Raw genomic sequence first — 15,020 nt, 5'->3', positions numbered from 1 at the left:
AACCAATTTACCAGTTTTAATAAACACAACAGACAGTGGTTTATGACATGTAGTATATTATTTGATTTTTTTATTATAAAGACATACATAGCCTACCTACAATGCAATGCTTACCCACCCCTGTTTATTTAGTTAGTTACATTGTTGCAATGCAATTACTGTCCCCAGTGAGGTTTCATGAAACATACAAAAAATACAAAGCAAAGGAGTTGAACTATGAACTGGATGACAAACTCGGCTTCAACTGGTCAAAGTGAGATCGATGAAAGATGAAAACAAAAAGCATGAATACAATGTTTTTCTGAGACGTTAACAAGGGTGCATTTGATACAGAGATGCACAGTACTGCGGAGGTTAAGAAAAAGAGACTGACGCGAGTAGTTGGTCTGGTTTACAGCTTACTGTACTGGAGATTAATGAACAATCATAATGTTTGTGTGAGGAAGGCATTGAATGAGAGCTTAGTCAAGCTGACTTGACTTCTGAAACTTGAGTTGATGTTTAGACTTTCCTCTCTTTTCAGGTGCATCATCTTAGTATCAATGGGTTGTATATTCACCAGGCAAAGGACTTCAATTCTATAAAAAGCTTCAAAGATAATATTGAAGGGTGTCATTTAGCATAGAAGCTGGATTTGAATATTAACGACAATATTCCCATTATTTCTCCCCATTTCATGCACACTCGACCACAAATAAAGTATCTCAAAGCATTTCAAGTACTCTTTTGGCCCATACGTGGTTGTCTTCAAATACCCATTGATCACTGGCAACAGGCTTCTCACTGGGGATCTGTGCTCGATGATCCCACAATGCCATGCTGTCGCAGCAGGTTCCTCAGGATCTGATTCTTGGACTTCCAGTCTTCCACCTGAGCAACAACACAAATAATAGAGCAGGAAAGTACTGAGAAAGACTGATCAGCTGACTTATGATTTTCTATCAGGAATGTGATGACCATGACTAAGACATGCTGAACTGTAGAAACTGGCCACACTATTGGTCTTTTATTAGAATGAAGCTATCAGCTACATGCTTTATAAGTGACATCCTAGCTTTAAACAGACAAATCTGGGAGTAAACAAACCGCCATGACTGGAGTGGCATCTTTGTGGTAATCCAGCAGAATAACACTGTTGTTGAAAATATAGATATTGAATGCTACTGAAATAAACTTTATGATCTAAAAACTATATGTTGTAACAGGTGGCTGGATGCAAAAATATTGTTATTGCAACCCTAAAAATCAGTGACATGTTATCTCTCTGAAATCCTCCTGTTTGTAACTCTGAGTGACAGCAGATCATTCAGCGATAGCTACAGGATGTCGTCTGGCAGTGGAGAGCTACAGATCTGATTCATTTGAGGTGTTTCTTAAATGCTCTATTACATCTAATTACTGGAAGACTGTGGAGGTCGACAAAAATGTTTTAAAGACAAATAACTTGCACATTCACACACACTTCTTATCATTTCCATCGTCAGCGTACGTATGTTCAGTTCACCTCTGCCACAGCAGTAATGACAAGGGAGCTGCTCTTTCTACTCGACTGACACTGATACAAATGGTCAATATTTTAAATCTTGTACGGTGGCAAAAAGAAGAAGATACTTAGCAGCTTTAGTCCCAGTTTACTGGCAAACATATGCAGACATATACCTCCTGCCTCAGTAACTGGTTGTCAATCCGGAGACGATCAAGAGTGCTGATATCTTCCCCCAGCTTCAGGTTGCTCTGTCGGAGTTCCTTGATGTACTCACAGGCTTTGGACAAGATTCCTCCTTTACTCTGAAACAAAAGACAACAAGAGAACAAGTCAGAAAATACCTTCTTTTTTATTTCTCAATCTGTTCCGTTGCAACTACGTGACGTTTTTTTCATGTTGGGAATACTAACGGTTTAACGGGTGGCAGTCTGAGTGGCCTCACCTGTCCTGTCTTGGTGTAGTCAATGTTACAGTCTGGGATGGCCTTTGACAGCTGCACAATCCAGTTGTTGATCTTGTCCCTTCGCCGGCGCTCAACTGTTGGAACAACATCTGAATTTGAGACTTTGCTGTCATTCACATCTGCTCAGATATTTGGAGTAAGATACAGCCATGACGTGAACTTCTCAGGCTGGATGTGAGCCTGACCTTCGTTGTGCTGGGCTCTCCGTTTCTCATCTCTGGAACCCCGAGGAGCCTCTTGCTTGCTGGAAAACAAAGACATTAAGTTCACTAAACTTGCGGGGTGCAGAAGACTTTGTACATTTAGCTAATACTGATGACTTTTAACTGCAGAAACAGTGCAGTGATTCTGATGTAATTACGCAATGTATGGCTGAGTGCGAGGTGCGATTGTCCTTTGACTGGAACCTGTCAAAACCTCCTGGGGAGACATCATCACATAAAGCTGCCCTGTCAAACAAAAGCCTACAGTCAGCTGCTGAGAACAAGTATAAGCAGACAAATATACAGTATCTTATAATCGTGAAGCCTTGAAATGGCCTCACACACAGGCAGTGATTACCTGTGGGTGTGGTCTGGCCCAGCAGTGTGTCAGAGGCCTGCACTGTGGTCACCATGGTGCCAGTGGTGGCGTCTGCGATGCTGGCGGGGTAGTAGGTGTACTGCGTCTCTGTGCTGCCGTCTCCCTCTAAGCCCTCAGACTGGGAGAACACAGCCTGACATCAAAGAGACACAGCTAGTCTTGCAGTGTTCAACAGGTACACAAGAAATGAGATCAAATCTGTGTTGACCCTGGACCTACAGCATGTTTAAAGCAGGTGTTTGACAGCAAATTAAAGCTCTCCTAATATCCTGGAGGGCTTTAGAACACACCACAGCACTGAAACTGCTCTGACTAAAACAACCAGCGACCTCAGACTAAATGTTGACGAGTATTATCGAGTGGGTTTTATTCTCCATCTTATTTACATTCATTTATCCTTGTTTTGATGTTCATTCTGTTCTTTTTACGTGAAGCACTTGGTGCATGTGATTTCTTTGTTGTAAAGCCCTCTGAGCTGCATTTCTTGTATGAGAGGTATTATACGAATGAAGTGGTTTATTATTAGTATTATCATCATCAATATGCAGCACAATACTTGCACTGTTGAGCCCAGCTGTGATACAGGAGGTTACTCTCACCTGTGTGACAGTCTGAGTGGTTGCAGGGAAACCAGCGACCAGGCTGACCGCCGCAGCGCCGTCTGTCTGACCCTCCAACTGGCCATCTGACACCTGGATCACTCTGTAGGTCACCTGGAACACAACCCATTACACTGAGTGGTCAATATTTCATCATCACCGAGGTGACAAAAACTCAACTGTAGAGCACACAGATACAGAATCTAAATCTAACTCCTGCTTTTAGGTCTCCATTACGTTAAGTGGGTCATGAGTACTGAGACCAGGAGGTACAGAGACTGGCACAATTATCAAGAAATGAAGTCACACACAAGACACGTCCGAGACACTTGATAAAAGTCACATTACGTGTATTCAATGACAGCCCATCCATCATGGTTGTCCATGACTGACTGACTGAGCAGGTGAGTGATGAAGTTTCACCACCGGTCAAAGTCGAGTGTTAGAGTTTCCTTATTGGCTGTTGCTATTTCAAAACAAATAGGTGTGAACAGTTCTGAATCACATCCTTGGGAGGCCAAAGCGCTGCGATAGGTCAGTCCCTGCACAAACTGTAGCCTACCTGCTGATAACAACAGAAGCACATGTCTGTGTGCCGGTCAACAAGTGACATTCCTCTGCTCTTTTCTAATCACACGTAAAAATGACCTTTATAACGACCTCGTGAATTTAAGGCTTTTTATGGATAAGACGGGCATCGCTTCTTCTGCAGCAATGAAGATAAAAGGAACATGGCCTCTGCAACGAGGGGCTTCTCCTCCGCCTGTGTGTTTGACTTTACACACAGCTGACAAATATGTGGAATCAGTACGTAATTTAAAAAACAAACAGCAGTTATACGATTTGTAATGATGGGCCCTTTTTGATTTTTCATCAGAGTGGGGGCAGGAAAAGCAAAAGGGATGGCAAGCATGAGATGCAGATATAACTGTATATATCATTTATATTGTTTGTAGTATATTATCAATGTGTCTTCTTGCAGGATTCGCTTGCGAAAATAGAACAAACGCTGAAATGATCACAAACCTTTTTCTCATTACCCTTAAGATAAAAGAATAAATGCACAAATTTGATCATATCTTGTCTGTGTTTACCTACATTGGTTTACATGTGTCTTGTTGGTACTTGTGTGCGTTTTTCTTCCTCTTTTACAGCTCAGAGGTGGATTAGGCCTGCCAGACCACAGGAATCTTGAAACAATGACACCTAACTTCACGTTCGACGTGATCTTCACCGCTTTTGATGACGATCAAAGTGCGTGGACTATCTCCAAAAGGATTATCCCTGAACCACAGTTGCTGCCTACAGACTTACATGAGTGTATGTGTGATGATGTGTAATATATGGCAATGAATATATCAGCTCAGCGATGTCTTCGTCAAAACTCTGTCCTACCTGGCCGCCCGCTCCTTCCGTCTTGAAGAGATATTTGATGGGTTGGTCAGTGAAGGTGGCAGCAGACTGAATGGTGGCAATAGCTGCCGGGTCCTCTGCTGTGGCTACGGACCCTGAAGGGGCACAAAGTGCAAGGAAATGATCCACAGTAAGCTCATCCCCACCACGTTTTCATGGTTTAAATGTCAAAGTGAAGGCAGCCATAGCAGCTTTAGAGAGGCTCACTGGATCCAGCTCTGACACTTCAGGGTCCTATGATGAACCTCCACCAATGAACTAATGGGTTTGAGACGTTCAAAGACCCTGCCTGAAACTGGGGCGTTTCACTCATGAAAGCACATACAAATACCGTAACACTGCCTTGATGCATTTTCAATAACTTTCGACTTTAACTTTAGACAGCTTTTCTATTTAATACGTAATAATTAAGTTAATGAGAGTTATTTTTTTCTTTTACCTTCCTCGTTGACGGTAACACTCCCATCTGGTTCGGGGCTTTTCTGTTGGCTGCACGCATTGAAACACAAGAGAGGAGTCATGTTGTGGTTACATTAGCTAATCATTTAACGAACAACTAGCGAGTCACTGGGCTGGTCGCCTGCTCTATCAACGTATTTTTGGTGTTAATAGCTGACAATGGCGCATGTTTCTGCCCCACTCACCTCTTCATTTCTGCCGACAGTCTTGGACGAGGAGACCGCCTTCAGTCGCTCCCACAGCCAGACTGTGAAAGAAGTTCATAAGTTTGACAAAAAGACGGAACAAACTTTATTCGAAACGATAGAATATTGAAGAATATTGACTATCGGTAAGACTTTTAATGACAATGAGCCTCAAGCAGAGGATTAAGCCTTTAACGATGTTAGAAAAAGGTTGTTGGTCGCTAGTCGCCAGGCTGCGCGAGCTGCTTCAGGGAGAACGTTACCATGGGTGATAACGGAAACTGACCGTTTTTGCCTTCAAAATTAAAGCTTTAAATTGGAGCGTGCCAAACAAAAAAACGCGTGGTCGTTCAGATAAGCGAGTACAAGCAGTATTATGGAAGGGCGTTTTAATAATTCCTACATCTGACTTGAATTGTGACACTATGCTCTCTCACTGAGATTAATTTTCATAGGTATGTAAACATGTATTTTGCTTGGGGGATTTGCACCGGAAATCACGTTTCGTTGTAGCTAGCTCGACACGGATCCTGCCTTTCTGCTACATTACCATTCGGCCCAGCGGTTTTACAGATGTTTAACAAAACACTTTCCTTTCCGCAAGCTTTGTGGAAACAGTGTTCGTAACAGTAAATACGTACAGCGTAAAATGATATTTAATGGGTTACATTATGCACGCACTGCTACATTGTGGTGAATAACGTTTCAGTCTGAACAAAGATCTACTTACACCGCAGTGGTCCCTCCCCCGATATTTGTCAACAGACCAGCGTCGACGTCGGCTATACGCATGCGCGACAGGAACATTAAGTTACCTGGTTCCAGATCAGTTACTAAATCTTGAATACTATATTGTACATAACAAAGTAAAATTAATATCTGACTCGCGGCCTGTAGTTGATAATGCCACAATCTCAGTGGCTGTGAAATACCGGGTTACAGCAAAGACTGACAGCCTGAGCCGTGTGCGGTGAATCCTGTGAACCTGCTGCAAAAAACAAGACTCTTATTATTAATGAGCAAAAGAACAGCTGCTAAACTGAAATTATTTACCCGAAAAAAAAATAAATAAAAAAAGATACGTCTGAGTTGCAATGTCATAGATTAAACTTTGCTTTTCAATGTGTCTCTTTGTAATGTTTTTGAAAGCACTGTAAAATGACCAACTATATTAATGCAGCATATTTTATGATCATATATGTTGGGTAAGTGGGACGTTTCAAAGACTATATCACGAAACACTGCCAGAAATTCGTCATGAGTAACAACCGGAAGTCCTAAATGGCGCTATCTTGACGCAGGGACACTCGACACAGGCTGCAAGTGGCCGAAGGGGTTCACTGTTGAGGCGAGTGTGAGCGCGTCGTCCGACGGCGTCGTTGCCGGAAATTGTTGAGACCGTCAACTGCAAAAGTGACAAAATTTATAGGTTTATGACTTAAAAACAGCCCCAGAGAGAATGAAATGAAATGAACAGCAAACAACTCCACATGTGCCTTTGTTGTTCTATCACAGCTAATCTTCTGTGCTGACGCACAGAAGTAAATATTCACAGGTTTATTGACCAAACAGAGACAACTCGAGGTTATACAATGCAATCATGGTGTTTGTGAGAGTTTTCGACAAAGTAAGGACAGCAGATGAAGTAAAATGCACTGGACAGCGCCCGTGGTTCGATCCCAGTGAGGGAGAGAGAGCAACGTATTCTCCAGTGAGAATTGTGTTCGAAGTAACCACTGAGCTAAACCAGTGCGACAGCCTTGACGGGAAACTGGTCTTATAAACACGACTCATTCTGCTTCTGTTGCATGACCACAGATATGAAAGGGAAACAACTGTACGAGGCAGTTTTTGGCGTGGTTTTGGTGTGAAAAAATGCTGTAAACTAAGAATACTTTAAAAAATGTAAGTGTTAATAGTTTATTTTCACCAATTACCAAAAGCGAATGAACAGAGTCTAAATCAAATCCATATTTGGTGTGACCAACGTTTGCCTTTGACACACTTGCACACGGTTTTTGGAAGAACTCAGCTGGTGGGTTTTTCCAAACATCTTGGAGAACTAACCACAGATCTTCTGTGGATGTAGGCTTCCTCAAATCCTTCTGTCTCTTTTAGAAATCCCAGACAGACTCGATGATGTTGAGATCATCAATAAGTTTGATGTGTTTTTCATCTGCTGCACGAAGTTACCTTGACCGATCACTGCGTCTACGATCCTCATTGCTGCCCGTTTCTTTGTGCTTCTTCAAAAGAGCTTGAACAGCACATCTTGAAACCTCAGTCTGCTTTGAAATCTTTGTCTGGGAGAGACCTTGCTGATGCAGTATTCATACAATACATATTCAGTATTCTGTTGCAGAAGCAGAATGAGTCGTGTTTATCAAACCAGTTTCGCAGTAATCCTGACGCACTGGTTTAGCTCAGTGGTTACTTCGAACATCAATCCTCTCTGAAGAATTCGCTGCTCTCTCTCCCTCCCTGGGATCGAACCACGGGCGCTGTCCAGTGTTTTGTCTCCTTCTGATTGTAAGCTGCACCACAACAGCTGCCTTTTACATTAATGTCTCCTTCGATAGAATTAAAGCTCTGTTGCAGCTCTGTAGATCTTTTTCTCTGCAGCAACGTCCCTTTAGGACCTTCAGGTCAGACAGCAGCAGCCTTGATAATGTCTGTTTTCCTGCTGTTGCTGATGCGCTGGTGTAGCTCAGTGGTTACTTCGCTCCTCTCATCTATGTGATGCTCAGGTTCGATCCCTCCCTGGGATCAAATCCTGGGTGCTGTCCACTGTTTTCTCTCCCTCACCCGTGTATCGAAACAGAAATGAATGCGAGAGAAAACAGTGAGATTAATAATAAATATGGAATTTAATAACATATAGAAATACTAAATAAATACAAAATACTGGAGTAGGTGGTACTGACACAAATAAAGACATGCATGTTGCACAATGCTTGATGAGTACTTTGAGTATTGTGATGACGATACTGTTGTTCTTTTACTGACGTAATATTGTGAGTGTAAGACTTTGACTTGGATTGAGTAAGTCTACATTGTAGCATTGCTCCTTTAACTTAAATGTATGATCAGAGTACTTTTTCCACCACTGTACATAAATAAATCAAAGCAGAAATATAGACACACAAACGTCCTGGAGACAGAGATGAGATGGATGTACTGACAGTCTTTAAGAGAAAGACAGCCAGCAGGTCAGAGCAAACACTGGACAGCGCCCGTGGTTCGATCCCAGGGAGGGACCGAAACTGGGCATCACATAGATGAGAGGAGCAAAGTAACCACTGAGCTACACCAGCGCATCAGCAACAACAGGAAAACAGACATTATCAAGGCTGCTGCTGTCTGACCTGAAGGTCCTAAAGGGACGTTGCTGCAGAGAAAAAGCTCTACAGAGCTGCAACAGAGCTTTAATTCTATCGAAGGAGACATTAGTGTAAAAAGCAGCTGTTGTGGTGCAGCTTACAATCAGAAGGAGACAAAACACTGGACAGCACCCGTGGTTCGATCCCAGGGAGGGAGAGAGAGCAGCGAATTCTTCAGAGAGAATTGATGTTCGAAGTAACCACTGAGCTAAACCAGTGCGTCAGGATCACTGGGAAACTGGTTTGATAAACACGACTCATTCTGCTTCTGGTACATGATGAGAGACATGAAAGAGGAACAATTGTATGAGGCAGGTTTGAATCTTTTGCACATACACACACACACACACACACACACACACACACACACACACACACACACATATGCTTACACACATACATACTTGTATATACACATATGTTGGTAACTAACCGGACCAAAAATAAATACATTTCTAATTTATTTGAACGTTTCTATAAAATTGGGTGTTATTCTTCTCCTTTTATTTCTTTCTTTATTTCTGTGTCTGTGTGCTGCTGGAGTAGGTGGTACTGACCTCTATTGAAAGCACAGACAGATCAATGGTGGGCAGTCACTCAATACTTTGCAGATTCAGGTTATTTCTCCTAAATACAGTCAGCAAATAAACTGTGATGTATTATTATGGTTTGAGAATGGTTTATATGTGTACATATGTATGTATTTACAAGTGTGTTTGTATGTTTTCTGCTTCAGAAGCAGAATGAGTCATGTTTATCAAACCAGTTTCCCATTGATCCTGATGCACTGTTATTTATTCTATAAGGAGCAGGCTTGGCTGTGTCAAACACGCGACTTTAACATTTGATCTGGAATTAGTAATGATAATTAGGACTGGGGATAATGTTATGACAGCACAGCAGCTCCTCGCCTGGCTGATGAAGAGCTTCCACTATGTCTCGCCAACATTTGTCTTTTTTGACTCAGTTTTCCTCCCTCGAGGAAATGTCAAATAGGCTTGTCCCACCTGACAGCAGCAGCCTCTGCATCCCTCCTCCTCCTCATGTTTGTCCTGACTGCACTCTAGAGAGAGCACCTGATTGGTCAGTGCTGGTCGTAGGAGATGTCACATTAGACGAGTCAAGACAAAAAAATCTGACATGCTAGACTTTGCGTCGGGGTGTCTTGGGGAGTCACAGACGTCCGATCATCGTTCATGATCGACCATGATGCTGGCAATTCATCCGCCATGACAAAATCATCTAAAATCGTGTTGTCTGACCCAGGTCTAAGACGATGGGCCAACAGGAACAGTCGAGGCCTTTCTCAGTTGGCTTTCTTATCTGTACTTTTGTCCCAGTTAAATATCCACAGAACTGAGAACAAGGCTTGGAAACATTAACCTGCAGGAGCAGTGAAGGTTGAGGTGTGATTTCAACATAATGTCCAAAGCTGAAGCTGCAGGTCATGTGATGGCCTTGAACACAAAGAGACTTTTTGCCATTATAAATAAATTTCTGTAAAATGAAAGAAATCATCCTGAGTATCACACACCTTTAGAAATTCCTTTTTCATCTTCACAATTTCAACTTTGAGGTCCAAAACATATGATCAAGCACAAAGAGTCATATTTATTATAGTTATGATTTTCCTGCACAGTCACTAAGTTTCAGGGGTAAAAGGGGCTAGTTTTTGCTTTAGTACTAAAATACTAATATTAAAAATACAAAACAGTAGAAACAATATTGCCATGAAGAATGGCTCAATTTCACAGTGGATTTTGAATCACACATGAGTAAAATGTATTTCATAAAATCCACTACTACAGTACTATTGAATAGAAAAATATACCCACAGCATAAAAATATGTAATATTGCACAAGATAAGTTACACTTTAGATTATCTGTTAACATCCTGCTAAAAATGTTCTCTTTTGACATAACAGTTCTCTCAATAAGTGGACATGGCTGGGCCTCCAAAGAGGATAAGTGTCTCTGCAGGGATGAATAGGAACATCATCATGGACCAAACTCTACCTCATATCCTCAGGTTCCTGCACACTCTCTCGCACTGGTTTAGCTCAGTGGTTACTTCGAACATCAATTCTCTCTGAAGAATTCGCTGCTCTCTCTCCCTCCCTGGGATCGAACCACGGGTGCTGTCCAGTGTTTTCTCTCCCTCTGCTCTGACCTGCTGCCTGTCTTTCTCTTAAAGGCTGTCAGTACATCCATCTCATCTCTGTCTCCAGGATGTTTGTGTGTCTATATTTCTGCTTTGATTTATTTTTTGATTTATTTATGTACAGTGGTGGAAAAAGTACTCTGATCATACATTTAAGTTAAAGGAGCAATGCTACAATGTAGACTGACTCAATCCAAGTCAAAGTCTTACACTCACAATATTACGTCAGTAAAAGAACAACAGTATCGTCATCACAATACTCAAAGTACTCATCAAGCATTGTGCAACATGCATGTCTTTATTTGTGTCAGTACCACCTACTCCAGTATTTTGTATTTATTTAGTATTTCTATATGTTATTAAATTCCATATTTATTATTAATCTCAGTGTTTTCTCTCGCATTCATTTCTGTTTCGATTCACAGGTGAGGGAGAGAAAACAGTGGACAGCACCCAGGATTTGATCCCAGGGAGGGATCCAACCTGAGCATCACATAGATGAGAGGAGCGAAGTAACCACTGAGCTACACCAGCGCATCAGCAACAACAGGAAAACAGACATTATCAAGGCTGCTGCTGTCTGACCTGAAGGTCCTAAAGGGACGTTGCTGCAGAGAAAAAGATCTACAGAGCTGCAACAAAGCTTTAATTCTATCGAGGAGACATTAGTGTAAAAAGCAGCTGTTGTGGTGCAGCTTACAATCAGAAGGAGACAAAACACTGGACAGCACCCGTGGTTCAATCCCAGGTAGGGAGAGAGAGCAGCGAATTCTTCAGAGAGAATTGATGTTCGAAGTAACCACTGAGCTAAACCAGTGCATCAAGATCACTGGGAAACTGGTTTGATAAACACGACTCATTCTGCTTCTGGTACATGATGAGAGACATGAAAGAGGAACAATTGTACGAGGCAGGTTTGAATCTTTTGGACATACACATACACATACACAAATGTATATATATTTTTATGTGTGTGTATATATAAGTGTATAAACACACACACATACTTACACACACACACACACACACACACACACACACACTTGTAAATACATACATATGTATATATATATAAACCATAATAATACATCACAGTTTATTTGTTGACTATATTTAGGAGAAATAACCTGAATCTGCAAAGTATTGAGTGACTGCCCACCATTGATCTGTCTGTGCTTTCAATAGAGGTCAGTACCACCTACTCCAGCAGCACACAGACACAGAAATAAAGAAAGAAATAAAAGGAGAAGAATAACACCCAATTTTATAGAAATGTTCAAATAAATTAGAAATGTATTTATTTTTGGTCCAGTTAGTTACCAACATATGTGTATATACGAGTATGTATGTGTGTAAGCATATGTGTGTGTGTGTGTGTGTGTGTGTGTGTGTGTGTGTGTCTGTATGTGTATGTGTATGTGCAAAAGATTCAAACCTGCCTCGTACAATTGTTCCTCTCTCATGTCTCTCATCATGTACCAGAAGCAGAATGAGTCGTGTTTATCAAACCAGTTTCCCAGTGGTCCTGACGCACTGGTTTAGCTCAGTGGTTACTTCGAACATCAATTCTCTCTGAAGAATTCGCTGCTCTCTCTCCCTCCCTGGGATCGAACCACGGGTGCTGTCCAGTGTTTTGTCTCCTTCTGATTGTAAGCTGCACCACAACAGCTGCTTTTTACACTAATGTCTCCTTCGATAGAATTAAAGCTCTGTTGCAGCTCTGTAGATCTTTTTCTCTGCAGCAACGTCCCTTTAGGACCTTCAGGTCAGACAGCAGCAGCCTTGATAATGTCTGTTTTCCTGCTGTTGCTGATGCGCTGGTGTAGCTCAGTGGTTACTTCGCTCCTCTCATCTATGTGATGCTCAGGTTCAGTCCCTCCCTGGGATCAAACCCTGGGTGCTGTCCTGTCTTGGTAGCTGAGGTAGTGTTCCTTCTTACAGACTGAGTGCAGCAGTATGCTACTGAAGGAGCTGCTTAAGCCCCCTAATGTCTCATGCAGGGGGTGGGATGGGTTGTCCATGATCGATGTCAGCCTGGCTAACATCTTCCTCTCAGCCACCTCCTTGATGGTGTCCAGAGGGCAGTCCAGGACAGAGTCAGCTCTCCTGACCAGTTTGTTTAGTCTTTTCCTGTCCCTCTCAGAGCTTCCACAGCCCCAGCAGACCACTGCATAGAAAACTGCAGATGCCACCACAGAGTCAGAAAATGTTTTTAACAGTGTCTGACATACTCCAAAGGACCTCAGTCTTCTTAGCTGGCGCAGATGATTTTGACCCTTCATGTACAGGGCATCTGTGTTATTTGTCCAGTCCCATTTGTTGTTGTGGTGAACACCCAAGCATTTGTACCCCCCCGACAATCTCAATGTCCAAGTCCTGGATGTTCACTGGTGTAGTTTGTGGTACCTTCCTTCAGAAATCAATCACCATCTCCTTTGTCTTTCTGGCATTTATATGCAGGTGGTTCAATCCACACCACTCAACGAAGTTACAACCTCCCTGTATTCCAGTTTGTTCCTCTGTGATACGCGTCCGACGATGGCTGTATCAGTGGAGAACTTCTGGATGTGACAGCTGTCGGTGTTGTGTTGCTGCTGTTGTTAAACTAAAATAATACATCATAGTTTATTTGTTGACTATATTTTCTATTAGTGTTCTTATTGTGAATCTGCAAAGTATTTAGTTACTACTGCCCGCTGTTTATATATGTGCTTTTGAGTGAGGTTAGTATCACCTATTTCATACAGACACAGAAACAAAACAATATAGAAATACTGAAACAATAATAACATAAAAATGTAGCGATATATTACAGGCATGTATTTATCAAGTAATTTCCAACATGTATTTCTTTATTTAATTGTTTATTTCTGTACATTTATTCTTTGATGAAATATCATATTTATTGTTAATTTGGCTTTTATTTATGTATTTAATGAATGATGAGTCAGTCACTTCATATCCTTCATAAAAGCAGCTGCTGCTGAATTAGAGAACCATCATGTGTGGTTGCAACAAGCGGTTCTCACAGCTCACTTTCACTTCCTTCACACGGAGACCTCAGCTTGATTCTCCTGCTGCTGATTGTGTCCTTCTAGGGGTCTTCTCATGATATTTTTGTCCTGATGCAGGAACAGCATTGCAGCTGATGTGGTGCTCTGTAGGCCTGTTTGGTTCCACAGTGGGCCAGCAAGAAGTCCTGGAGACAGAGATGAGATGGATGTACTGACAGTGTTTAAGAGAAAGACAGCCAGCAGGTCAGAGCAGAGGGAGAGAAAACACTGGACAGCATGCAGGGTTTGATCCCAGGGAGGGATCGAACCTGAGCATCACGTAGATGAGAGGAGCGACGTAACCACTGAGCTACACCAGCGCATCAGCAACAACAGGAAAACAGACATTATCAAGGCTGCTGCTGTCTGACCTGAAGGTCCTAAAGGGACGTTGCTGCAGAGAAAAAGCTCTACAGAGCTGCAACAGAGCTTTAATTCTATCGAAGGAGACATTAGTGTAAAAAGCAGCTGATGTGGTGCAGCGTACAATCAGAAGGAGACAAAACACTGGACAGCACCCGTGGTTCGATCCCAGGGAGGGAGAGAGAGCAGCGAATTCTTCAGAGAGAATTGATGTTCGAAGTAACCACTGAGCTAAACCAGTGCGTCAGGATCACTGGGAAACTGGTTTGATAAACACGACTCATTCTGCTTCTGGTACATGATGAGAGACATGAAAGAGGAACAATTGTACGAGGCAGTTTTGAATCTTTTGCACACACACACACACACACACACACACACATATGCTTACACACATACATACTTGTATATACACATATGTTGGTAACTAACTGGACCAAAAATAAATACATTTCTAATTTATTTGAACATTTCTATAAAATTGGGTGTCATTCATCTCCTTTTATTTCTTTCTTTATTTCTGTGTCTGTGTGCTGCTGGAGTAGGTGGTACTGACCTCTATTGAAAGCACAGACAGAGATCAATGGTGGGCAGTCACTCAATACTTTGCAGATTCAGGTTATTTCTCCTAAATATAGTCAGCAAATAAACTGTGATGTATTATTATTGTTTGAGAATGGTTCATATATATATACATATGTATGTATTTACAAGTGCGTGTGTATGTTTTCTGCTTCAGAAGCAGAATGAGTCATGTTTATCAAACCAGTTTCCCATTGATCCTGACGCACTGTTATTTATTCTATAAGGAGCAGGCTTGGCTATGTCAAACACGCGACTTTAACATTTGATCTGGAATTAGTAATGATAATCAG

The 15,020-nt window shown here is 41.9% G+C and overlaps 1 protein-coding gene across 1 annotated transcript; it reads right to left on the bottom strand.

Moving 5' to 3' along the window:
• Positions 1-39: 39 nt before the first annotated feature.
• usf1 (upstream transcription factor 1) lies at positions 40-5,962 on the bottom strand. Its single transcript, XM_076736059.1, has 11 exons — positions 5,918-5,962; positions 5,188-5,249; positions 4,983-5,032; positions 4,526-4,638; positions 3,131-3,244; positions 2,511-2,664; positions 2,311-2,398; positions 2,135-2,193; positions 1,929-2,023; positions 1,660-1,788; positions 40-870 (listed from the first exon to the last, which is right to left on the bottom strand). The coding sequence occupies exons 2-11, from the start codon at positions 5,193-5,195 to the stop codon at positions 781-783; spliced, it is 900 nt and encodes a 299-aa protein (XP_076592174.1). The 5' UTR covers positions 5,196-5,249; positions 5,918-5,962; the 3' UTR covers positions 40-780.
• Positions 5,963-15,020: the final 9,058 nt, after the last annotated feature.

Source organism: Chaetodon auriga, chromosome 7, assembly GCF_051107435.1.
Source record: "Chaetodon auriga isolate fChaAug3 chromosome 7, fChaAug3.hap1, whole genome shotgun sequence".
In the NCBI taxonomy this organism is placed as follows: domain Eukaryota; kingdom Metazoa; phylum Chordata; class Actinopteri; order Chaetodontiformes; family Chaetodontidae; genus Chaetodon; species Chaetodon auriga.
This window is presented reverse-complemented; position numbering and strand designations above follow the sequence as displayed.

Bases quoted from the DNA above. Each gene is read 5' to 3' on its own strand.
- usf1 (XM_076736059.1), bottom strand. The intron at 2,194-2,310 runs GTAATTACATCA...TTTGTTTTCCAG, and splicing joins CGCACTCAGCCATACATTGC to CAAGCAAGAGGCTCCTCGGG. The intron at 1,789-1,928 runs GTGAGGCCACTC...CTTTTGTTTCAG, and splicing joins ACTACACCAAGACAGGACAG to AGTAAAGGAGGAATCTTGTC.